The sequence below is a fragment of the Melospiza melodia genome, chromosome 1 (assembly GCF_035770615.1).
Source record: "Melospiza melodia melodia isolate bMelMel2 chromosome 1, bMelMel2.pri, whole genome shotgun sequence".
Classification (NCBI taxonomy): domain Eukaryota; kingdom Metazoa; phylum Chordata; class Aves; order Passeriformes; family Passerellidae; genus Melospiza; species Melospiza melodia.
The window spans coordinates 636421-660936 of NC_086194.1; the positions used below are offsets into that span (position 1 = coordinate 636421).

The 24516-nt window shown below is 54.4% G+C and overlaps 1 protein-coding gene across 3 annotated transcripts in view; it reads right to left on the bottom strand.

Annotated features, from left to right (window-relative positions):
- The window catches only part of SCAP (SREBF chaperone), a 59169-nt gene that overhangs the window by 4432 nt on the left and 30221 nt on the right, over nucleotides 1–24516 (bottom strand). For all 3 annotated transcript variants that reach the window (XM_063162228.1, XM_063162144.1, XM_063162322.1), the window contains 15 exons: nucleotides 18675–18895; nucleotides 16096–16201; nucleotides 15180–15352; nucleotides 13859–13985; nucleotides 13539–13651; nucleotides 12304–12398; nucleotides 11672–11770; nucleotides 10374–10631; nucleotides 8399–8799; nucleotides 7261–7431; nucleotides 5620–5815; nucleotides 4712–4827; nucleotides 4093–4633; nucleotides 1857–1942; nucleotides 692–774 (listed from right to left, as the gene is read on the bottom strand). In XM_063162228.1, coding sequence (XP_063018298.1) covers nucleotides 692–774; nucleotides 1857–1942; nucleotides 4093–4633; nucleotides 4712–4827; nucleotides 5620–5815; nucleotides 7261–7431; nucleotides 8399–8799; nucleotides 10374–10631; nucleotides 11672–11770; nucleotides 12304–12398; nucleotides 13539–13651; nucleotides 13859–13985; nucleotides 15180–15352; nucleotides 16096–16201; nucleotides 18675–18895 — 2786 coding nt within the window. The remainder of the gene's footprint in view (nucleotides 1–691; nucleotides 775–1856; nucleotides 1943–4092; nucleotides 4634–4711; nucleotides 4828–5619; nucleotides 5816–7260; nucleotides 7432–8398; nucleotides 8800–10373; nucleotides 10632–11671; nucleotides 11771–12303; nucleotides 12399–13538; nucleotides 13652–13858; nucleotides 13986–15179; nucleotides 15353–16095; nucleotides 16202–18674; nucleotides 18896–24516) is intronic.

The window sequence follows — 24516 nt, forward strand, 5'->3', positions numbered from 1 at the left end:
ACGTTTGTCTGAATGGCTCTCTAAGCTGCAGAAAGTTTATCTAGCAAGATATTAAGAAGGTTAAAGCTTAATAATGGAGCTCTGTGCATTGTGTTTTAAGGCTCACAAGCAGGTATTGCATTTGAAATAAGCAAGCATTGTTTAACCAAAGGCACCTGTGCTTATAGTCATTGGATAGAACTCCTGTCAATGTGCTTTTGCTTTGTGTGATTGGTTAAGAAGCTTATAAAGTAAGTTGTAACATTAAGTTTTTTGGTCTGCTGCCTGGATTGTGAGCTGCTGGCATCTTCCCATTGTCATAATCATGTAATGAGAGTGATGCTGAAAAATAAACAGCTTGAGGAACTTTCCATAGCAGCCCCATCTCGTTCGTGGTCTGTAAATAACCCCCCTGCCAGCGTCAGGAATGCAGCTGAGAACAACTGTGCTAAGGACAGCTGAGTGAGGGCCTCAACAGCATCAGAGAATTCCAGACTGGTTTGGGATGGAAGAGCCCTTAAAGCCCATCCAGTCCCACACCCCACCTGCCAGGGTGCCCAGCACAGGGAGCTCCCTCAGCCCAGCACAGCTCTGGGTGTTCTGGAGCAGTCACCACCAAAGCTGAAGGGGCTGTGAGGAGGAGGAAGGCTCAGCTGCAGGGAGGGGAAGGCAGGAGCCCAGGGCACTGCACTGACGTTCCAACACTGCTCACCTCGGAACTGCAGGTGGTTCAAGGCCGTGTGTGTCTCCAGAGAGAAGAAATCCAAGGAGCCATTCAGGCGGGCAGCCACGATCCTGAGGGACAGACGTGGGGCTGAGAGAGGCCCTTCCCTGAGCCCCAAACCTGGGAACAGCCCCAGGCCAAGCACAGACCCCCCGCCCCTGGGAGGGGGCTGCACAGAGCTGGGCTGGGACACTGGACACAGCTCTGAATGGAATGGACAATGGCAGTGCCTCTGAACTGGACACAGCTCTGAGTGGACAATGGCAGTGCCTCTGAACTGGACACAGCTCTGAGTGGACAATGGCAGTGCCTCTGAACTGGACACAGCTCTGAATGGAATGGACAATGGCAGTGGCTCTGAACTGGACACAGCTCTGAATGGAATGGACAATGGCAGTGCCTCTGAACTGGACACAGCTCTGAGTGGAATGGACAGTGGCAGTGCCTCTGAACTGGACACAGCTCTGAGTGGAATGGACAGTGGCAGTGCCTCTGAACTGGACACAGCTCTGAATGGACAATGGCAGTGCCTCTGAACTGGACACAGCTCTGAATGGACAGTGGCAGTGCCTCTGAACTGGACACAGCTCTGAGTGGAATGGACAGTGGCAGTGCCTCTGAACTGGACACAGCTCTGAGTGGACAATAGCAGTGCCTCTGAACTGGACACAGCTCTGAGTGGAATGGACAATGGCAGTGCCTCTGAACAGCAGCGACCCAAAGGTGTCCCAGCCCTGAAACCCTTGGATATTCAGCTGCTGGCAAGACTGAGGGCTGAAGAAGTGGCTGCTGGAGCATTCCTGGAGCCAGGAAAGCTGGTGAGGGGTGGATTCTCAGAGGATTAGGCTGGATGTGAGGTTGGATAACAAGCAAAGGTGGTTAGACACTGAATGGGTTCCCCTGGGAATGGTGACAGCTCCAACCCTGCCAGAGCTCAGGAGGGCTTGGACAAAGCTCTAAGGCACAGGGTGGGGTTGCTGGGGTGTCTTGGGCAGGGCCAGGGCTTGGACTCCATGATCCCTGGGGCCCTTCCAGCTCAGGACACTCCATGACACTGATTCCAGGGGGGAGACATTCCAGCTGAGGCTCTGCTGCCGGGAGCTGCCGTGGAGGTTGGGGCTGAGGATCTCCCAGCACCTGCACAAGGAGTCACCTGTTGTTGAGGAAGACGAGGGCGGTGATGCCGGATTGTCCTTCATCGTTGCTGCTGCGGAGGGTCCCCTCGATGGCATCCCACACCTGGGGAGGAGGGGGCACTGTGGTGACACTGGCCACAGGGATCTGGGACCCTGAACGGCTCTGTGTGCCCTGCTCCCGGCCCCTGAGCTGAGTGAGCAGGCACAGCTCCCTGCGCCGTGCCGCCAGGCTGGGTGACCTCCTGCCTCCCATTGCTGTGTCCCTGCTCCTCACCTCCACCTCCTGTTACTGTGTACCTGCTCCTCATATCCACCTCCTGTTACTGCATCCCTGCTCCTCATCTCCACCTCCCATTACTGCATCCCTGCTCCTCATCTCCACTCTCCTGTTACTGCATCCCTGCCCATCTCCACCTCCTGTTACTGCATCCCTGCTCCTATCTCCACCACCTGTTACTGCATCCCTGCTCCTCATCTCCACCTCCTGTTACTGCATCCCTGCTCCTCATCTCCACTCTCCTGTTACTGCATCCCTGCTCCTCATCTCCACCTCCTGTTACTGCATCCCTGCTCCTATCTCCACCACCTGTTACTGCATCCCTGCTCCTCATCTCCACCTCCTGTTACTGCATCCCTGCTCCTCATCTCCACCTCCTGTTACTGCATCCCTGCTCCTCATCTCCACCTCCCGTTACTGCATCCCTGCTCATCTCCACCCTCTTGTTACTGCATCCCTGCTCATCTCCACCCTCTTGTTACTGCATCCCTGCTCCTCATCTCCACCTCCTGTTACTGCATCCCTGCTCCTCATCTCCACCCTCCTGTTACTGCATCCCTGCTCCTCATCTCCACCTCCTGTTACTGCATCCCTGCTCCTCATCTCCACCTCCCGTTACTGCATCCCTGCTCCTCATCTCCACCCTCTTGTTACTGCATCCCTGCTCCTCATCTCCACCTCCCGTTACTGCATCCCTGCTCCTCATCTCCACCCTCTTGTTACTGCATCCCTGCTCCTCATCTCCACCTCCTGTTACTGCATCCCTGCTCCTCATCTCCACCCTCCTGTTACTGTGTACCTGCTCCTCATCTCCACCTCCTGTTACTGTGTCCCTGCTCATATCCACCTCCTGTTACTGCATCCCTGCTCCTCATCTCCACCTCCTGTTACTGCATCCCTGCTCATATCCACCTCCTGTTACTGCATCCCTGCTCCTCATCTCCACCTCCTGTTACTGCATCCCTGCTCATCTCCATCCTCCTGTTACTGCATCCCTGCTCCTCATCTCCACCTCCTGTTACTGCATCCCTGCTCATCTCCACCTCCCGTTACTGCATCCCTGCTCATCTTCACCCTCCTGTAACTGCATCCCTGCTCCTCATCTCCACCCTCCTGTTACTGTGTCCCTGTTCCTTCTCTCCACCTCCTGTTACTGCATCCCTGCTCCTCATCTCCACCCTCCTGTTATTGCATCCCTGCTCCTCATCTCCACCTCCTGTTACTGCATCCCTGCTCATCTCCACCCTCTTGTTACTGTGTACCTGCTCCTCATCTCCACCTCCCATTACTGCATCCCTGCTCCTCATCTCCACCTCCTGTTACTGCATCCCTGCTCCTCATCTCCACCCTCCTGTTATTGCATCCCTGCTCCTCATCTCCACCTCCTGTTACTGCATCCCTGCTCATCTCCACCCTCTTGTTACTGCATCCCTGCTCCTCATCTCCACCTCCTGTTACTGCATCCCTGCCCATCTCCACCTCCTGTTACTGCATCCCTGCTCATCTCCACCCTCCTGTTACTGCATCCCTGCTCCTCATCTCCACCTCCTGTTACTGCATCCCTGCTCCTCATCTCCACCCTCTTGTTACTGCATCCCTGCTCCTCATCTCCACCTCCTGTTACTGCATCCCTGCTCCTCATCTCCACCTCCTGTTACTGCATCCCTGCTCCTCATCTCCCCTCTCTTGTTACTGCATCCCTGCTCCTCATCTCCACCTCCTGTTACTGCATCCCTGCTCATCTCCACCTCCTGTTACTGTGTCCCTGCTCCTCACCTCCACCCTCCCATTACTGCGCCCCACTCATCTACACCTCTGTTACTGTGTACCCCTCCATCTCCATCTCCCTGTTACTGTGTCCCTGTTCCTCCTCTCCACCTCTCTGTTACTGTGTCCCTATTCCTGACCTCCACCCTCCTGTTACCGTGTCCCTGTTCCTCATCTCCACCTCCCATTATTGTGTCCCCACTCCTCACCTCCAGCTTGCCGTTGCTCCTGCCAGCCACGATGAGGTTCCCCTGCAGCTCCAGGCTCCAGATGGAGCTCTCCAGGTCCCCTCCCCAGGACGGCGGGGGCGAGGATTTGTCGCAGCCCTCGTCGCCGCCGCAGCCGCCCTCGTCGCCCCCGCAGGCCGGGGCGCGGCCGCCGCTCCCGCAGAGCCCGGCGGGGCCGTGCGGGGCCGGGAGCCCCGGGAAGGCGCCGTTCCTGCAGCCGGAGCCGCCGTGCTCCTCGTACACCTTCCCCACCAGGCTGCTGAAGTCGTAGCCCGAGTCCTTGCGGCGCGCGCCCACCGCCCGCAGCCGCGGCTCCGGCTCGGCCTTGGCGCGCTCCAGGAAGTTGGTGTCGATCAGGGAGGTCAGGTCGGGCTGGTCGCAGAACAGCGGCGGCTGCGGGGGCCCCAGCAGCCGTTTCAGCTGGTGGCCGCTCTCAAAGGAGTCCTCCAGGCCGTTCTTGCCGTCCGGGCTGGCATCCCAGCCCTCCTGGTAGTCGAAGATGCCGCTGCTGTCCCTGCGCAGCCTGCAAGGAGGGACAGAGCTGAGCCCCTGGCTGTGGGCTGCCTCCCGGGAGCGCCGTGGGGACACGGCCAGGCCGTACCTGGGCTTGGGGATGACGGTGAGGCAGTCGCCCGTCTGTGCGTCCCACACGCGGATCTGCCCCACCAGGCAGCAGCTCACCAGCAGCATCCCGTCACTGGCCAGGCACTCGATGTCCTGTGGGGGACAAGGACAAGCACAGCTCAGTGGGCACCACCGAGGCCTCTGCGTGCTGAGCACAGCCTGGTGAGGGTGCAGAACTGCAGAGGTGATGGACTTCATGTCAAAGCTGGCTGGGTTAGGAACTGAGGGACGGTGAGGACATGGATGTCCCTGGAAGGGTCCGAGACCAGGCTGGACAGGGCTTGGAGCAACCTGGGGCAGTGGAAGGTGTCCCTGCCATGGCAGGGGTGGCACTGGATGAGTTTCAAGGTCCCTTTCAACCCAAACCGTTCTGGGATTCCAGGATCTCTGCCCAGAGCCCTCAGTGTGCACTGCACTGCTGCAAACCCAACAGACTCCACCTGTCTTGCCTTCCCTAAAAAATTCCATCCCAGTCTGAAGGCAGGATCAGGAGCAGAGACACAGCTTTGCTGGGAGACACTGCAAACTCATCTTTCTGAATGCCCAAGAGCTTTGTTTCATCTCAGAACAGGAAGAATCCCAGACTCACCCTGGCTGGAAAATCCCTCCCAGAGCACTGAGTCACACCTGTGACTGATCCTCCACTTTGTCACTCAGCCCAGAGCCCCAGTGCCACGTCCAGAGCCCCGAGTGCCCCATCCAGCTGTCCCCTGGAGCTCAGCAATGTGGACAATGTGGAGCCATCCCAGCAAAGCAGGGAATGGAAGCCAGAGGCGCTGATGGTGGAACTGCAGCCAGCCAGCCCCAGGAGGAGACAGAGCGTGCTGCAGGAATTTCACGCCCCAATAACCTTTCCAGAGGTATTTACTGCCAAGCTGGACGTACCATGAGGTGTCCCCTGAGGACCAGGGGCACGATCTCGGTCTCGGGGGGCGAGTAGCCGTAGTCGTCGCAGGGCAGGTCCCCGCGGCGCCGCCGGCCCGGCCCGTTCTGCCCGTAGTTCTTGGGGCACAGCACCCGGTACAGGCAGAACAGCAGCAGCACCAGCAGGATGCCCGATGCCAGGCCCAGGGCAGCCACCCTGGGGACACACACACAGACAAGAAGGTAAGGAAATAAACTCCAGTTTCCAGTCCACGGATAGATTTGGGAAGTTCTGTGCCGGCATTACTCATATGCTGGTCTGTTTCTCAGCTGAGAAGGCTTTTCAACAAATTACAGACATTTGTTGGAAATTAAGGGGAGTTTAATGGGAAAATGACAATTTCCCCATTACAAGATTTTGAGGCTTTTCAGTAAGGAAAGTAATGAGCAACTAAGATTTTAAGAAAACACCAGCTGGGGATGGGATAACAGTGTGTTCAGCACGTGCAGATTCAGGCAGGGGTTGTGAGCTATTCTCTCCACAGAGAGGGAAGCTCCTTGCACCAGAGTTTGATCTCATCCCCAATAAATCATTATCAAATTATATTCAGGTGGTTGCTAGATCCTTGGAAGTGTCCAAGGCAAGGCTGGACAGGGCTTGGAGCACCCTGGGATAGTGGAAGATGTCCCTGCCCATGGCACAGAGTGGGACTGGATTGGTTTTAAGGTCCCTTCCAACCCAGACCATTCTGGGCTTCTATGAAATCACATTTAAACCCCCAAACTGACCTTCTGTCCTGGTCACCCTGCATTGCTGCAGGAGCCCTAAGGGGCTCCATGCACAGCCTGCTCTCAGTGATGGAAAAGTGCGAGGATGCACCAATTTCCCTCTGCACAGGAGCATCGCCAGCATCCCCATCTGCTGCTTTGCACTGGAGCATCCCCAGCACCCCGAGCTGCTGCTTTTCACTGGAGCATCCCCAGCTGCTGCTTTGCACTGCAGCATCCCCAGCATCCCCAGCTGCTGCTTTGCACTGGAGCATCCCCAGCTGCTGCTTTGCACTGGAGCATCCCCAGCTGCTGCTTTGCATTGGAGCGTCCCCAGCACCCCGAGCTGCCGCTTTGCACAGGAGCATCCCCAGCATCCCCATCTGCCGCTTTGCACTTCAGCATCCCCAGCACCCCGAGCTGCTGCTTTGCACAGGAGCATCCCCAGCACCCCGAGCTGCTGCTTTGCACAGGAGCATCCCCAGCTGCTGCTTTGCTCTGGAGCTTCCCCAGCACCCCGAGCTGCTGCTTTGCACAGGAGCATCCCCAGCTGCTGCTTTGCTCTGGAGCATCCCCAGCACCCCGAGCTGCTGCTTTGCACTGGAGCATCGCCAGCATCCCCAGCTGCTGCTTTGCACTGGAGCATCCCCAGCTGCTGCTTTGCATTGGAGCGTCCCCAGCATCCCCAGCTGCTGCTTTGCACTGGAGCATCCCCAGCTGCTGCTTTGCTCTGGAGCGTCCCCAGCTCTGGCACCGCAGCTTCAGGAGCTTTCTGGTCTCCCAGCAGGGAGGAGCCCTGAGGCACCAGCCCTGAAGGAGCAGCCTGAATCAGCCCCGTTCCCCCCGTTCCCCCTGGGGCTGGGGCCGGCTCAGGGGCCGCGGCAGACACGGTACTTGTAGAGGGTGACGTCCTGGTGGCCGCGGGGCGGCGTGCCGCGCTCGGGCCGCGGGGCCGTGTCCAGGAAGGGCTGCGAGCGCCGCGCCTCCTGCGGGTGCCGCATCTCCAGCGCCTCCTGCGGCTTCAGGTACAGCGTCACGGGGATGGCCGGCAGGATGCTGATGTACCTGCGGGCACAGCGACAGCGGCTCAGGAGGGGCACCGGGGCACAGGCAGCCACGGCAGGGATCAGGGTGCCTTCGGTGTGTAAATTCAGGTGCTCTGAGCTAAAGGTCTCCCTGAAATATTCTCCTCTAAAGCTATTCCCCAGGTTTTAACTTTTCAATGAGCCAACAGAAATGAAGCCTGGTGAGATCAAGTGGATCCCATGAATTTAAGCCTGGTTTCCTGTGTGCTGCAGGCTGGGAGGTCTCACCTAGCAGCTTTTTCAGCTCAGCTGTCTCTTCCTCACGTGTACTATTTCCATCCCTTACAGATGATTGTATCAGACAGCTGTGGAATTACTGGGGTTGCAAAAGCCCTCTGACATCGAGTCTGACTGCTCCCCCTTGTGCTGCCAAGGCCACCACTAACCCATGTCCCCAAACCCCACATCCACAGGGCTTTTAAATCTCTCCAGGGATGGGGACTCCACTACTGCCCTGGGCAGCTGTGCCAGCTTTTGGGGAAGGATTCTTCCCAGTATCCACCAAGACCGTCCCCTGGAAACCCCTGAGGCCGTTCCCTCTCCTCCTGACCCTGTTCACTGGAGCACAGCCTGAGCCCCTGGCTGTCCCCTCCTGTCAGGAGTTCTGCAGAGCCACAAGGGCCCCTCTGAGCCCCCTTTTCTTGTTTTGCAAATTTGAAAACTTCAATTCCAGGATGAAGGAAGACACAAGACACCCAGCACACAAACCACCCAGGAGCAGAGTGGAACAACCCTGACTCCCAGAGGAACAGCCCTGGAGGGTTTGTGAGCTCTGCCCACCCCAGGGGCGCTGCTCAGCAGCTCCTCCCACACACACACCTGGAGTGAGCCCCATGGAAGCAGGCTGTGTGAGTTGGGAGCACCAAGGACAGAAACAAGACAAACCCTTGGGCTCAGCTGCCAGCTCCCCGTGCCAGTGGCACCCCATGCCAGCCCACTGCACTTGCCTCTTGGCCAGGGTGATGTTGTAGTAGCTGAAGAGGGCAGGCCAGTGCCTGAAGGAAAGCTTCCTCCAGATCTCCTCGTCCTCGGCTCCCCAGGTGACCTGTGCCTCCGTCCCCAGCTCCAGCTGCCCGTTGGCCCTGCCCTCGGGGCCCCAGGGCTGCTGCTCGGGCTCCAGCCGCGCCTTGGGCTCCGTGCGGTTCTCGGGCAGCTGCACGGGCTCCGAGGGGAACACGGACAGGGCCAGCTTGGGGTCCCCGGCGGGCAGCACCCCGCCGGGAACGGGCATGGCGGGCAGGCCCGCGTCCCCCAGGGGACTCTGCTCCGTCACCTGCGACGTGAGGTAGGTGCGGAGCCCGGCGGGGTCCGTGTACAGCAGGATTCCGATCCAGATCACTGTGCCGGCCTGTGCGGGGAGAGACAGTGCCCTCAGCGTCACTGCATTGTCCCCTGCCCTCAGCGTCACTGCATTGTCCCCTGCCCTCAGTGTCTCTGCCCTGTCCCCTGCCCTCAGTGTCTCTGCATTGTCCCCTGCCCTCAGCGTCACTGCATTGTCCCCTGCCCTCAGTGTCACTGCCCTGTCCCCTGCCCTCAGTGTCTCTGCATTGTCCCCTGCCCTCAGCGTCACTGCATTGTCCCCTGCCCTCAGTGTCACTGCATTGTCCCCTGCCCTCAGTGTCACTGCATTGTCCCCTGCCCTCAGCGTCACTGCATTGTCCCCTGCCCTCAGTGTCTCTGCCCTGTCCCCTGCCCTCAGTGTCTCTGCATTGTCCCCTGCCCTCAGCGTCACTGCATTGTCCCCTGCCCTCAGTGTCACTGCCCTGTCCCCTGCCCTCAGTGTCTCTGCATTGTCCCCTGCCCTCAGCGTCACTGCATTGTCCCCTGCCCTCAGTGTCACTGCATTGTCCCCTGCCCTCAGCGTCACTGCATTGTCCCCTGCCCTCAGTGTCTCTGCCCTGTCCCCTGCCCTCAGTGTCTCTGCATTGTCCCCTGCCCTCAGCGTCACTGCATTGTCCCCTGCCCTCAGTGTCACTGCATTGTCCCCTGCCCTCAGCGTCACTGCATTGTCCCCTGCCCTCAGTGTCACTGCATTGTCCCCTGCCCTCAGTGTCTCTGCATTGTCCCCTGCCCTCAGCGTCACTGCATTGTCCCCTGCCCTCAGCGTCAATGCATTGTCACCTGCCGTCAGCGTCACTGCATTGTCCCCTGCCCTCAGTGTCTCTGCATTGTCACCTGCCCTCAGTGTCTCTGCATTGTCCCCTGCCCTCAGCGTCACTGCATTGTCCCCTGCCCTCAGTGTCTCTGCATTGTCACCTGCCGTCAGCGTCACTGCATTGTCCCCTGCCCTCAGTGTCTCTGCATTGTCCCCTGCCCTCAGTGTCTCTGCATTGTCCCCTGCCCTCAGTGTCACTGCCCTCAGTGTCACTGCATTGTCCCCTGCCCTCAGTGTCACTGCCCTGTCCCCTGCCCTCAGTGTCACTGCATTGTCACCTGCCCTTCAGTGCCACTGCCCTCAGTGTCACTGCATTGTCACCTGCCCTCAGCGTCACTGCATTGTCCCCTGCCCTCAGTGTCACTGCATTGTCACCTGCCCTCAGTGTCACTGCCCTGTCCCCTGCCCTCAGTGTCACCTCCCTGTCCCCTGCCTGAGAGAGACACAGCTCCCTCAGTGCCACTGCCCTGTTCCCTGCCCTTCAGTGCCACTGCCCTGTCCCCTGCCTGTGCAGGGTGAGAGACAGCTCAGTGTCACTGCATTGTCACCTGCCCTCAGTGTCACTGCCCTGTCCCCTGCCCTTCAGATCACTGCTCTGTCCCCCTGCCTGTGCAGTCCCCCTGGCAGCGTGTGTGCCATCCCAGTTCTCTGTGTGCCCCCCCGGCAATGTGTGAGCCCCCGGCAGTCTCTGTACCCCCCTGCCAGTCCCTGTGCCCCCCCGGCAGTCCCTGTGCCCCCCTGCCAGTCTCTCTGTGTGCCCCACGTACCATGATGAGGCGCTGTGCCAGGCGGGTGCGGGCAAAGAAGTAGATGACGCGCAGGCGCTTGGGCAGGCGCAGGTTGCGCAGCGAGGACGGCTGCAGGGTGATGGTGTGGGGGGTGACGGCGTGGGGGCCGTGGGGGGCCATGCCGTGAGGGGCGTGGGGGGTCACGGTGTGTGGCACCGCCGGGCGCAGCGGCCGCGCGCGGCACGGGGGCCTGGCCGGGCACGACTCGGGGGGCAGGCGCTTGTTCAGGTCAGCCAGCTGCAACAGAGAGAGGGCAGGGCTGAGGGGCTGCTCCAGTGCAAGGGGACCCCGGGAGCTGGGAGGGACCCCTGGGAGCTGGGAGGGACCCCCGGAGAAGGACTGTGCCCCCAGGGTCAGGGGTGACTCCTTGGTGCCTCCTCCCAGCCCATTTACCCCAACCAGCACATTGACACACTCAGGGAATCATGGAATGGTTGGGATGGAAGGGACCCTAAAGCCCACCCCATCCCACCCCTGCCATGCCAGGGACCCCTCCCACTGTCCCAGGGACACCTCCCGCTGTCCCAGCTGCTCCAAGCCCTGTCCAGCCTGGCCTTGGGCACTGCCAGGGATCCAGGGGCAGCCACAGCTGCTCTGGGCACCCTGTGCCAGGGCCTGCCCACCCTCACAAAGTTCTTCCTAATGTCCAATGAAAACCTTCTCTCTGTCAGTTTGAAGACATCCCCCCTTAACCTGTCCAACATCCCTCCTCATCTTTCTTGTGGCTCCCTTCAAGTCCTGGGAGGCCACAAGCAGGTCTTTAAGCTTTCCATCCCCAGGCTGTGTAAACCCAATTCTCGGAGCTTTTCCTCACAGCAGAGCTGCTCCATCCCTCTAATCCACTTGACGTCTCCTCTGGATTTGCTCCCACAGCTCCATGTCCTTCCTAAGAGTGCCTTTTCCCACAAATGCTCTGTTCCCAATCCCTGTGTGTGTGACCAAGCAAGTACAGAACCAGAACTCTAACAGCTCAGGATCAGAAGAAAGAGCCTCAAGCTGACATGGAGAAGTTTAGGTTAAATATCAGGAATAATTCCCTCCTGGAATGGGGGCCAGCCCTGGCACAGCTGCCCAGAACAGGAGTGGAGCCCCCATCCCTGGGGGGATTTAAGAGCCACGAGGATGCGGCACTCAGGGGCAGGGACAGTGGTGGTGCTGGGGAGTGGTCAAAGGCCCTTCTGAGCTCAGTGAGTCCATGATTCTGTCCTTCTCCCCTTTCAGGGGTGGGATACTGGGGCTGTGCCCCCCTCCTGCCCCGGGCCATGCCCCTCGCCCACCTCCATGCGGCGGATGTCGATGGACAGCACGGTGGTGAAGAAGAACATCTGCAGGAAGAAGTCCGACACCAGCCCCACCACGGCAAAGAGGCAGAACTCCTGTGGGAGGGTGAGACAGGGATCAGCTCCCCCTGCACCCCAGAGCGAGGGAAGCCAGCAGTGCCTCACTGATAACCCTGGGATCCACCTCTGGTGCTGGCCCAGAGCCCAGGGCTGGGGAGTCCGTGTGAGAACCCAAGGTATTTATTCTAATTCACATTCTTTGTTCTCTTTGGCCACAATCCATCAAAACCTGAGGCTCTGCTCCCAGGGAGCAAGGGACAGGATGAGAGGAAAAGGCCTCAGGTTGTGCCAGGGGAGATTTAGATTAGAAATTAGGGAAAATTAGGGAAATTTCTTCCCCGAAAGGGGCTGTTAGGCACTGGAACTGCCCAGGGCAGGGGTGCAGTCCCCGTGCCTGGAGGGATTTTACAGCTGTGCGGCACTGGGGGACATGGGCGAGTGGTGGCAGTGCTGGGGACACTTGGATTTGATGGTCCCAAGGCTTTTCCAGCCCAGCCAGTTCCCTGGCTGTGTGAGCAGCTGCCATGCCTCCCTGCAGTGCTCAGGCTCTGTCCTGCAGCCCCTCTCACCTGGATGGCCGGGACCAGGGTGAAGTAGCCGATGAGGATGATGCCCAGCTCCGTGGCCATGTTCTTCATGATGGACCAGCTCTCATTGCTCAGGCCTGGGGGAGGGCAGGGACAGGTCAGGGCAGCCTCTTCACTGTGCCACACACGAACACAGCCAGAGGAGCAGCATTTCCCCTCCCTAAAACCAGGAATCTACAGGCAACAGGCCCAAAAGGCCCTTCCAGGCTAAAACTCCTGAGTGCAAAGGCCAACTGGAGTTCTGAGTCCTGTTTCCCATCCAGGACCCAAACCACTTGTATTTCTAAAACTAAAATCAGCATCGCTCTAGAATCTCTTCTCCCTGATGTTTAGAAACAGCTTTCAAGACTGCAAATCCTATTTATCCATGGTGTGAGCACACTCAAATCCTTCCACAGGCACAGAGCATTCATAGAATGGAAAAGATTATTTTGTCTCACATTCAGGGGAATTTTGTAGGACCTGCGTTCTGCACTTCTGATATCCAGGACCTGAGGGCACTGCTCAGTATCCACACCAGGAGATCCAGCTCTCCCCTACCAATATTTTTTATATTTATTTAGCCTGTTTTGGTCAACGATCCCAAAAGGCAGTGCCCACAACATCAGCATTATGTTCTTGGAATTTACAACAAAAGGCTGTACAAGTCACCTTGTTTCCTTCCCAGACCTGAATGAGATCATTCCCAGCCACTGGCTCTCTCACTTTTCCTTCTCCCAGTCCCTGCTTCTCCCATTTTCCCTTTCCCAGCCCCTGGCTCTCCCATTTCCCCTCTCCCAGCCCTGTCTCTCCCATTTTCCCTCTCCCAGCCCCGTCTCTCCCACTTTCCCTCTCCCAGTCCCTGGCTCTCCCATTTCCTCTCTCCCAGGCCCTGTCTCTCCCACTTTCCCCTCTCCCAGCCCCTGTCTCTCCCATTTTCCCCTCTCCCAGCCTCTGGCTCTCCCATTTTCCCTCTCCCAGCCCCTGGCTCTCCCACTTTCCCCTCTCCCAGCCCCTGGCTCTCCCACTTTCCCTTCTCCCAGCCCCGTCTCTCCCATTTTCCCTGTCCCAGCCCCTGTCTCTCCCATTTCCCCTCTCCCAGCCCCTGTCTCCCATTTCCCCTCTCCCAGCCCCGTCTCTCCCATTTCCCCTCTCCCAGCCCCGTCTCTCCCATTTTCCCTCTCCCAGCCCCTGGCTCTCCCATTTTCCCTGTCCCAGCCCCCAGGGCAGGACCCCACCTTGGGCAATGCGCAGCTTCACCTCCAGGTCCACGGGCGTGGACACCACGGACTTGGTGAGCACCAGCACGTTCTCCAGGCCAATCACCACCACCAGGTATGGGAATATCTCTCTGGGGAGACAGAGGCACAGCTCAGGAGGGCTCCAGCAGCAGGGCCAGACAAGCCAAGGCACGTTCTGTCCAGCTATATTGGTAATATTCCAATACAACAGTGACCGTGCCCAGCCGCGTGTCCAGCCCCACAGGAGCTGCTTCCAGCACACTGAATGAACTGCCCGGGTGTGCCCCAGCTGTGCCCCTGGCAGGGCTGGCACGTACCCGCCGTTGAGCGTGGGGGTGAGGCCGAACAGGGTGCAGAGCCCCACGGACATGAGCAGGGAGCTGAGCACCGTCACCACTGCTGCCAGAGCCAGGCCCCACTTGGACTTCACCATGTCGATCTTGCCTGCAAAAAACAGCCCAAACAGGTCAGCAGGGACAGCACATGGTGTGGACACACAGACGGGGACAGATGGACAGTGATGGGGACAGCACGGTCATCCTGACCAGCCCCAGCAGGGCACAGGACACCCCAGCCCAGAGGGGAGGCACTGCAGTGTCTGAAATGAAATTAAAGTACTGTAGTGGCTGAAATGCAGGTACTGCAGTGTCTGACATGCAATTAAAGTTCTGCAGTGTCTGAAATTAAATTAAAGTATTGCAGTGTTTGAAATGCAGGTACTACAGTGTCTGAAATGAAATTAAAGTTCTGCAGTGTCTGACATGCCGGTACTGCAGTGTCTGAAATGAAAAGTATTGCAGTGTCTGAAATGAAATTAAATGTACTGCAGTGTCTGAAATGCAGGCATGGCACTGCTCATGTCTGAAATGCAGGTGCTGCAGCGCCTGAAATGAAGGTACTGCAGTCCTGAAATGAAATGTAGAAATTTTAAAATTTGATGCATTTTTTGTTTTTCGGATCAGAATGAAGAACCCAAAAAATGAATTTTTAAGAAAAATAATTATTTTGAGAAAAAGTTGCTTCAGAGAAGGCAGAATCCACGTTCTCTGTCACGTGTAGGCCACCAATCTGGACCTGCCCAGCTAGCGTGGGGAACTGGGAACGTGGCTGTTTTCTGGGCAGAGATCCAGAACAAGTCTGGAATGCAGCTCCCACAGCCCCCCAGGACAGGGTGGGACAGGGGACAGTGCTGCTTCACAGCTCACACCTGTCCCAGCACTGCACCACACTGAAATGTGGCCAGAGAGGTTTAAACCCACCAGCTCAGAACATGATCTGTCTGATAATGGATGAAACAAACCGGGGAAAAGAGGCATTGCTGTGGCATCTGAGGGTGCCCAAGACAGAAAACACCTTGGAAGGTATCAACGAATCGTGGAATAGTTTGGGCTGGAAGGGACTTTAAAGGAGTCTATCCACTATCCCAGGCCTTGGACACTTCCAGGGATGGGGAAAGGAATCACAAGGAATAAATAACAGCACCCTGGCTGAGAGGGGCAAACCAGCAGGAATCAGGCAAACAGTTTTTAACCCTCTCCATGGCAGCTCAGGGCAGAACTGCACCACCACCTCTCCTGCTGAACCAGGAGGTGCTACAGACACCACGTGCACGCTGAGCCCACCCAGGCCCCGACCTACGTGTGGAGAAGTAGATGTAGGCGAAGAGGATGATGTAGGTGGTGACGAGCGGGATGAGCTCGGCGATGCCGATCTCCTCCTTGAAGTGCACGTGCACCACGCTCTCCTCGCGCAGGCTGCAGTTGGGGCTGGGGTGCAGCAGCTTCAGCCGCGAGCGCAGGCTGCTCAGGAACCTGGGGACAGCGGTGCTGTGCTGTGAGTTCAGGGTTTACCCACAAACCCGGGTCCCTCCCGTGACAATGCCCTCCCAGGTGTGTCAGCCACCTCTCCTTTCCCCTCCCAGCACTGTCTGTCAGTCCTGGAATTCCAGAATTGGCAGATCCCAAGCATGCCCTCTACCCCTGGGGGGCACTGGGCCATCCAGGTGTCCTTTGTCCCTTTGTCCCTCCCCTCCTGTCCCTGCTTGGTGGCTCCTGCCCCTTCCCTGCCCCTCTGCCCAGGGTTAAAGGAGCAGCACCCACGGGCTCAGGGAGTTCTGTTGGAGCTGCTGCTGCATTCAGAGCCCTGTGGGCCAGAATAAAGCTCTGGATCCAAACCCTCCAGCAGAACCAACTCCTTTCCTTCACCTTCACCTTAAAGCTTCTCTGACAGAGGGAAACCTGACATCCTCACATCCACTCAGTCCATGCCAGTTTGGCCAACACTGCCAAAGTGTTTCCAGCAGTGCTTACTGGAAAGCCAAGCAGTCTGTGCACAAGGAACTGGGTGAAACCAGAGCCACGGGGCCCTGGATGCCACAGGAGCTCCCCTGGCAGCTCTGCATGTGAAGGGGAGCTGAGAACTGAGAGTATTTCATTACCATAAAAGTTTTCTCCCAGAAAAGCACCTCCAGAGATGCAAGACTCCCTAAACCCCAAGGAAATGGGGAGCCACGAGGGAGGGGAAGCAGCAGAGCCCGGGGCCAGGGCAGCCTCACCTGGAGTCGTAGCGCTGCAGCCCCAGCGTGACGGTGTAGGACACGACGCGGCGCCGGTTGGACAGGCTGACCCCGCTGTACCGGCCAGGCAGCCCGAAGAGCAGGTCTGCAGGGACAGGGGACAGCAGGGACAGCTCAGAGACAGCGCAGGGGACAGCAGGGACAGCTCACAGACAGGACAGGGGACAGTCACACACAGCACAGGGGACAGCAGGGACAGCTCAGAGACAGCACAGGGGACAGCAGAGACAGCTCACACACAGCACAGGGGACAGTCACACACAGCACAGGGGACAGCAGGGACAGCTCAGAGATAGCGCAGGGGACAGCAGGGACAGCTCAGAGACAGCACAGGGGACAGTCACACACAGCACAGGGGACAGCAGGGACAGCTCAGAGACAGCACAGGGGACAGCAGAGACAGCTGAGAGACAGCGCAGGGGACAGCAGGGACAGCTCACACAGCACAGGGGACAGCAGGGACAGCTCAGAGACAGCACAGGGGACAGCAGGGACAGCTCACACAGCACAGGGGACAGCCACACACACACAGGGGACAGCAGGGACAGTCACACACAGCAACAGGGGACAGCCACACAGCACAGGGGATAGCAGGGACAGCTCACACAGCACAGCGGACAGCAGGGGCAGCTCACAGACAGCACAGGGGACAGTCACACACAGCACAGGGGACAGCAGGGACAGCTCACAGACAGCACAGGGGACAGTCACACACAGCACAGGGGACAGCAGGGACAGCTCACAGACAGCACAGGGGACAGCAGGGACAGTCACACAAGCACAGGGGACAGTCACACACAGCACAGGGGACAGTCACACACACACAGGGGACAGTCACACACACAGCACAGGGGACAGCAGGGACAGCCACACACAGCACAGGGGACAGCCACACAGCACAGGAGACAGCAGGGACAGCCACACAGCACAGGGGACAGTCACACACACACAGGGGACAGTCACACACACACAGGGGACAGCAGGGACAGCCACACAGCACAGGAGACAGCAGGGACAGCTCACACAGCACAGGGGACAGCAGGGACAGTCACACACACACAGGGGACAGCAGGGACAGCTCACACAGCACAGGGGACAGCAGGGGCAGCTCACACACAGCACAGGGGACACAGCTGTCCCCTGCCAGCAGCCCCAGCAGGAATGGCTGCTCTCATGCCATAGGGTACCCCATGCTCTGGGGAGAGCCCACGGGTGGGTCACACCTGGAGCAGCTCCAGCCACAGAGAGCTCACACTGAGACATAAACTTTAAGGTGTTTAGAGATCTTAGAGGAGCTAAGATTTTAGTTAGAGATAAAGCTTTATCGGAGTTAATTAAAACAAGTGGGTAGGCCTTGATGAAGTTAAGAGTTAGTGGTTAGCTAATAACCGATTGCTTGTCCACACAATGTTTGGTTAGCTGGGTTTATAATGAAGAATATAGCAACTGATAAATAGCTTTTAGGAACATAAGACAATTGTAGGGCTCCTCTCTTCTGAAACCAATTGGAGATGGGGAATGAGAGTTCTACCAAGGGTTCATTTGTCATATTTGCATTGAAAAGGTAGAAAGGTCAGAATGAGGAAGACTTCATTTACTTCCTCATTTTGGGACCTCTCCCCATGAAAGGGACCACGGACCCATTTCAAGGAACAAACTGCTCATGCTTAATGGCATTTGAACTAATTATCATACCAGGGAATGAGATGTACCAAAGTCATGAATATGCATTTGTATTTTGGGTATTCAATACTTGTACAGATAAAAGGACTCTGTAATCACCTGTAAATGGCAGTGTATATCTGAGAGCTATCCCACAATAAACATGCACTTTCTAACTTTAAACTGTTAGAGAGTTTTTGTGCCATGACAGTTGGATATCAGTACTAGATCAATATCCATATTTTTTTAAATAAATCAACACACTGGGTGCTCAAAAACAGCCTTTAAAGCAAACTTCCTTTAGGGTTAGAAACCCCTTTTCAGACATGTAACACAGTACATCACACAGTGCCAGACCTCTGGGGCTCCTTTAAAACCAAAGGACCAACCTGTGTTTAAAGCAGCATTTCCTCTGGCACTATGGAACCATTAACAGCCCCACACATGGGCACAGGTTTCTTTATAACTAAGAGGTAAAAATAGTTTTATAATATCCATTATGATATCCATTATGGTCTCCATTGTCAGCCCGGGCTGTGTGCAAGGAATTTGAACACACAGTGGAGCAGATGAATGGTGATTTATCCGTGACAACGAGGCAGCCTTTGAGTGTGACAGAGGGAAAAGCCAGGCTGGAGCACGTGTAGAGTGAGAGGAACAAAGCCCTGCTATTTTTACCTGCAGAAAGAAGCCTGACTGAGTGATTCACTTCTCACAAATACAGATCAGGGCTCCAATACACATGTGAAATGAGAGACAACAAAGAGCGGGCAGCTTCGGCTGCTGTGAATGAAAAAATCCTGCCCAAATTGGCACCATCAGCAATTCCAGTGCTGGAATTAGTGAGGATGGAATAACAATGAAGCTGCAGGCAGCTCTCAGCCTGCCTGGCTCACCTTTGAGAGTGGCTGACGTCTGCAAGGTCTTTGGCTCATGCTGGTGGATGGTTTTGATGATATCTGGGTCGGCGTTGAAGCGCTCGCGGTCGTTCTGCCAGAAGTTCCCTGGGGACAGCAGCAGGCAGCCGTGCTCTGGGAGCAGGTTCCTCAGCTTCCTGAGGCCGGGCAGCAGGTCTGTCACCTGCAGGCACACCTCCTCCAGGCTCCTCACCCCGGAGCTGAAAGGCAAACACGGTGATGAGGAACCCCAGGCGTGGGGAGAGGAGCGCGCCAGGGACCTGCGCCAGGTGTGGCTGCTCCTCCTCCTCACAGCTGAGAGCAGGCTGGGCTCCCTGCACCTGTGAACAGGCCACAGAGCCCCACCAGCATCCCTGGGGCTGCCTGGCCCCACAGCTCTCACTCCTCCCCCATCTCTTCCACTTCTACATTTAGGACACTTCTACCTGACAGAGAAACCCCCTCTGGGATTCTGCCAGACCTCAAACCCCTCTGTGCACCTCTCTCCACACACGCAGTGGGTGCTGTACAGGAGTCCTGGCCAGCCTTCCTGAGGGCCATCCTTTGAGGTGCTCTAAAATGCACCCAGGGTTCAATGTCTGCACCTGGGGTGGTGTTTCCCCAGTTCCTCTGCCTGCTGGGGAAAGGAGCATTTCCTGAGAGGTTCAGAACTGCACAAGGTGGAACTGGGGTGAACTGGAACCTGGGTTTGGCATCATCCTTAGCAATAATTCAAGCAAGACCCAGGGTGGGTGTAAAACTGGTGGGAAGTGTCCTGGGTTGTCAGATATGTGTGTATTCTATTTCCATCTGTCAGAGGCAGGGCAGTTCTCTGCTGTCCATGGGGCAGTTTTCTTTATCTCTCACAACCAATCCTCCCTCCAGGAGATCTCTGCTGTTAATGAGACATTAATTATTAATTATCTGCTGTCCATGGCCACTGAGTGTCCCTGCAGGGCTGCTCCAATCCCAGCATCCCATGGGGAGATGCTCCGCCCAGGGGAGGAGCCAAGCATTCCTGCCTGGGTACAATCTGAGGTTTCAGGACAGCAGAGCAGCTTCTCCACTTCCCAGAGGAACAGCTGCCTCTGCCACTGGAGCTGCAGAGGAAAACTCCCCCCTTGTGCAGGATCCCTGCTGCAGCAGAGCCACAGCTGGCACTGCAGGAGGGCTGAGCCCCCATGGCATGGGGCTGGGACACCCCCTGACACACAGGGGACAGGGACTGCTCTCACTCTGGCAGTGGTTTTTTGGCGTTTTTGGTGGTTTTTTTTCCTTTTTGTTGTTGTTGTTGGCTGTTTGTTTGGGTTTTTGTTAATGGGGTTTTTTGTTTGTTTTGGTTTTTTGGTTTTCTTTTTTTGGGTTTTTTGGTGGTTCTTTGGTTGTTGTTGTTTATGGTTACCTGGGGAAAACGGAATAACTTCACACACATTTGTGATGGCAGATCATGAAGAAATGTTTTAGGATATGACATTCTTAAAGGGAAACTTTGCAATTACCAACCAGGGATCTTTGGTCCTTTGGACCCAACAAAACCCCAGGGAAATCTTCCTGGGAAAGATAAGAAAATCAGCCTCAAAAAGGGCTCCAGTTTTACCTGTTCCTAACATTAAACAGCACCCTGTGCCTCCTGCAGCCAAACAAGGCATAAATGAAGTAATTAAAGATTTAGAACAAAGGGCCATTACATCCAGGAGGCATTCACAATTCCCCTGCTTGACAGGTGATAAAAGGAGACAGGAGCTGGCATTCAGCAGTTGATTACCAAAGCTTGATGCTGACACAGAACCACTCCCTGCAGCAGCACCAATACTGCAGAGCTCTTCTGCAGGCTCTGCACACAAAGGGGAGGCAGCCTGGCATGGAAAAGATGGGTTTGATGGTTTCTGCCCAGTTCAGGAAGAAGATAAACCCAGATCTGCATTCATTTGGGAAGGAACAATCCACCTTCGACCTCAGGGAGTTATGCACTCACCCAGCACAGCACACAGCTCTTCAGCTGAACTCCAGCAAATCAGGAGCACAGATTTACCATAAATTGGTAGGAGGTGAGGAGGAAAGTGCAGTAAGAACAAGAGCACAGGATATCCAGAACAGATTAAATGGGGAGGGGATTTCTATCAGCTCAGAGCCCAGGCCCTCTAAAGAAGTGGAATTTCTGGGAACCTGGGGGCAGCAGGCCAAGCTGGAATTCCACATAAAACAAAATTAGATGCTGTATCTAGCCCCACTACTGACAAGGAGCCTCAAAAGATACTTTGGGATACTGCAGAAATCACATTCCTGGATTTTCTATAGTAGCAAGACCCTTGTGCACATTAATGAGGAAAATCCAAATCTGGGAATGACCAGACAGCCACAAACAGGCTTTGCAAACACTGACAGAAGGGTTAAAAGCATCAATCACTGGGGCCAGCTCATCCCAGTGATCTGAAACAGCTGAATGGGATTTTGTGAACAGGGGACTCACTGTGATGTGCTCCAGAAAGGCCCACAAGGACCCAGACAACCACTAGGGCTCAGTTCCACAGCATTTGAAGACACTGAAAAGAGAAACAGTGCCTGGGAAAAGGATTACTGCCCCTGACCTGAGCTCCTGAACAAGGAGAAATAATTCAACAGCATCAGTGTGTGAAGAGCCAAGGACCTTGCAGTGTGTGGGGCAGAGTTAGGAAGGGCAGTGGTGATGATGATGATGATGATGATGATGATGATGGTTCCTTTCCAGAGGGAATTGCACAGTGACAGTGCACAAAGTGGGGGTGTCTCAGGGGTCATAGATCAAAGGGATGGCACCCTAAACCCCTACAGGAGCACAGAGCTGGGATTGCACACAGCTCAGGCTGGCAGCAGGCACACACCTGGCCCATCCTGGCTGCTCTGCACTCACTTCACACCCTGAGGCTGCAGGTGTTGGCTCCCCAGGCTCAAACACACACAGGGGAGGTGCAGAGCACCTGCTCTGAGCACCCAAACAGCAGCGGGAGCAGAGGGACAAGGAACCAGAAGTGCACAAGTGCAGAGTTAAAGGCTGTATTGCTGCTACAGCAAAGGAGGAAACAAAGGCAATCTATTTATTTAGTGACAATCTATTTATTTATCTATCTATTTAATTATTATTAAGTGGATTCTTAAGCCCCCTGGGGTGGTGCCACAGTGGTTGTGGCAGAGGGAAGCCCTGGGCTGGCAATGAAGGGAAAATGAGGCTGTTGTTGTATTAATTAAAGGGATGGGACTATGATCAGACTAATAATGATTTATTGCTTAGATAACATCAGTCCCAAAGGCCATGAGATTTATAAGACAGCAAGCAGTTGGCTATAGTCTAGGATGGTCACAAGTTCTTGCTTGTAGGCCAGTGTAAAACTTTCTGTATAACTATCCAAAGGACAGTTCCACAGAGTGTGTTTTGCTTTTCTAACCTGTCACTTTCACTTCTTTCTACTGCAATTTTCCCCAATAAGGTCTGATTGCATGTACACACATATGTCTCTATTATAATATCTAAACTCTTTATTCCATTACAATCACATTACTACATTACTGTACTATAAAACCCTTCATTATCTTATCTAATATGTCAATATCTTATCTAATATGTTAATATCTAATGAGTTTCTTACTTACTATTACTTACTTCTTACTAAGGCCTATTCTTACTTATAAATATAGAAACATACTTATAACTATAGAAACATAACTTATAGAAAGTTATAGATATCTATAACTTATAGAAACATAAGTCGATGATTTCTCTGTTTGATGTCTGTGTACCTTGTTTTCACATCAATCTAGGCTTCTCCAAAGGCTGTAAATTACATTATTTTGTGTTTGTGAGGATTTCTATCTTTCTGATTCCCCAGGAAAGGAGGCTTGGCAGAAGGAAGGTGGGGAGTGGTTGCTGTTACAGGCTCAGTCCCATGGACAAATCCACACAGCATGGGTGAGAACTCAACCAGTGACCAAACTTCACAGACAACAAGGTGACCAGCTGCCAAAAATCACAAAAACTGATCCACAGGAAGCTGCACAGCACTGGTATGGACTGGGTGGGTGGCTGCACTCAAATGAGGGCACACTGCACAAAAAAATCTCTTTTTTGGAGCACAAAGCAGGGGGCTGGCACTGACCAGGAAGATGTGTCCAGGCATTCTCACAGTGCCCCCAGTGCCAGCTGGGACCTGAGCAAAATCAGCCAGACCTGGCACTGCCTTTACAGGGCAGAAGCAACAAACACTCTGTGCCTCTGGGCCAAGAGATTCTGGGCCGAGGGTTTGCTAAAGCAGTGCCTTAGGCCACGTGAATCTGGCTGGGATCAAAGGTTACCCTCTGTCTTATGTCAGATTACATATTTATTACAATAAATATTATTATTTATTATATTTATAATAATAATGATGTATTATAATAAATATAATACATTACAATAGGAATAATTTATTATAATAACTGATATCAGACATTATAAGTACAAGAAATAATTAAATAATAAATAAATAAATAAATATAGATATCATTTATTTTACATGTGTGTTTGTATATGTATCTCCATCTGCATCAATACAAATGAAATTATTTGCAGTTTGGCTTGTCCTCAGATACCATGAACACTCTGGATTTAATGCTAGACCTTGTCACTTTAACTGTTTTTTTATCAGTAATCATTCTATATATCTATATCTATATCTATATCTAGGTATACCTCTATGTGAAAAATGAATATATTATGATTGGCTCTTTGCAGATATTAAAATGAATGCTGTATCTGTTCTGTTGGAAAGTTGTTCTGTATTAATCTCTTTTAAGCAGTGCTGGATTAATCTCTTTAAGTATTGTGGCAAATATAGTTTTTAAGCTGTAGCATAACATTAAAATAGAAACTATGCGATGTAAGATACTCTTTGTAACTAGCTCAAGGAATGGAAAAGAATCAAGAAATTCTTTGTATAGAGATAACAGCAACAGACACCAAGATCTCAAGAGAAGAATTATTGCCACATTATTGGGAAAGCCCAGACTTCGAGGGACCAAGAAAACTGATTTACAAGATGGGGAGGAAGCTGAAATTAAGCAGAAACACCCTGGTTTGAAAGGAATGTTTGAATCATGTATGAGATCTATGAATGTGCAATAGGCTATTGCTTTTAAGGGGTAATCCTTTGTTAGCAAGGTGTGCTTTGTGGCAGAGTGCCAGGCACCCAGACATCCGCAATTCTTTGCTCTTTATTGTCTCTTATTGTCCTAATTTTATTACTATTCTTATTACTATTTCATTGGTATTTTATTACTAATAAACTTTAGAATTTTAACACAAGTGATTGGTGTTTTTCACAATCTATATATCTAACACACATATATATAAATATAATAAATATAATAAATAACTGTTATGGACCAACAGGTTTCACGAGCTCTCCTGAGCCCTGTGTCTCTCTGAACAGCTCCAGATGACAAAACTGATGATTTCAGGGCAGCTGACAGGGGCAAAGCCAGCCATGCTGAGGGCAGCCCAGTCTGGAATGGTGCCTGTGGCCGCGAGGGCAGCTGAGACCCAGTGTTAATGTGGCTGTGGGTTCTGACCCAGTGTTCTGTGGGTTCTGATCCAATTTTCTGTGGGTTATAACCCGATGTCCTGTGGGTTCTGACCCGCTGTTCTGTGGGTTCTGACCTGATGTTCTGTAGGTTCTGATCCAATTTTCTGTGGGTTATAACCCGATGTCCTGTGGGTTCTGACCCGGTGTTCTCTGGGTTCTGACCTGACGTTCGGGTGGCTCTGGGTTCTAATCTGATGTTCAGGTAGCTGTGGGTTCTGACCTGATGTTCCGTGGGTTCTGACCCAGTG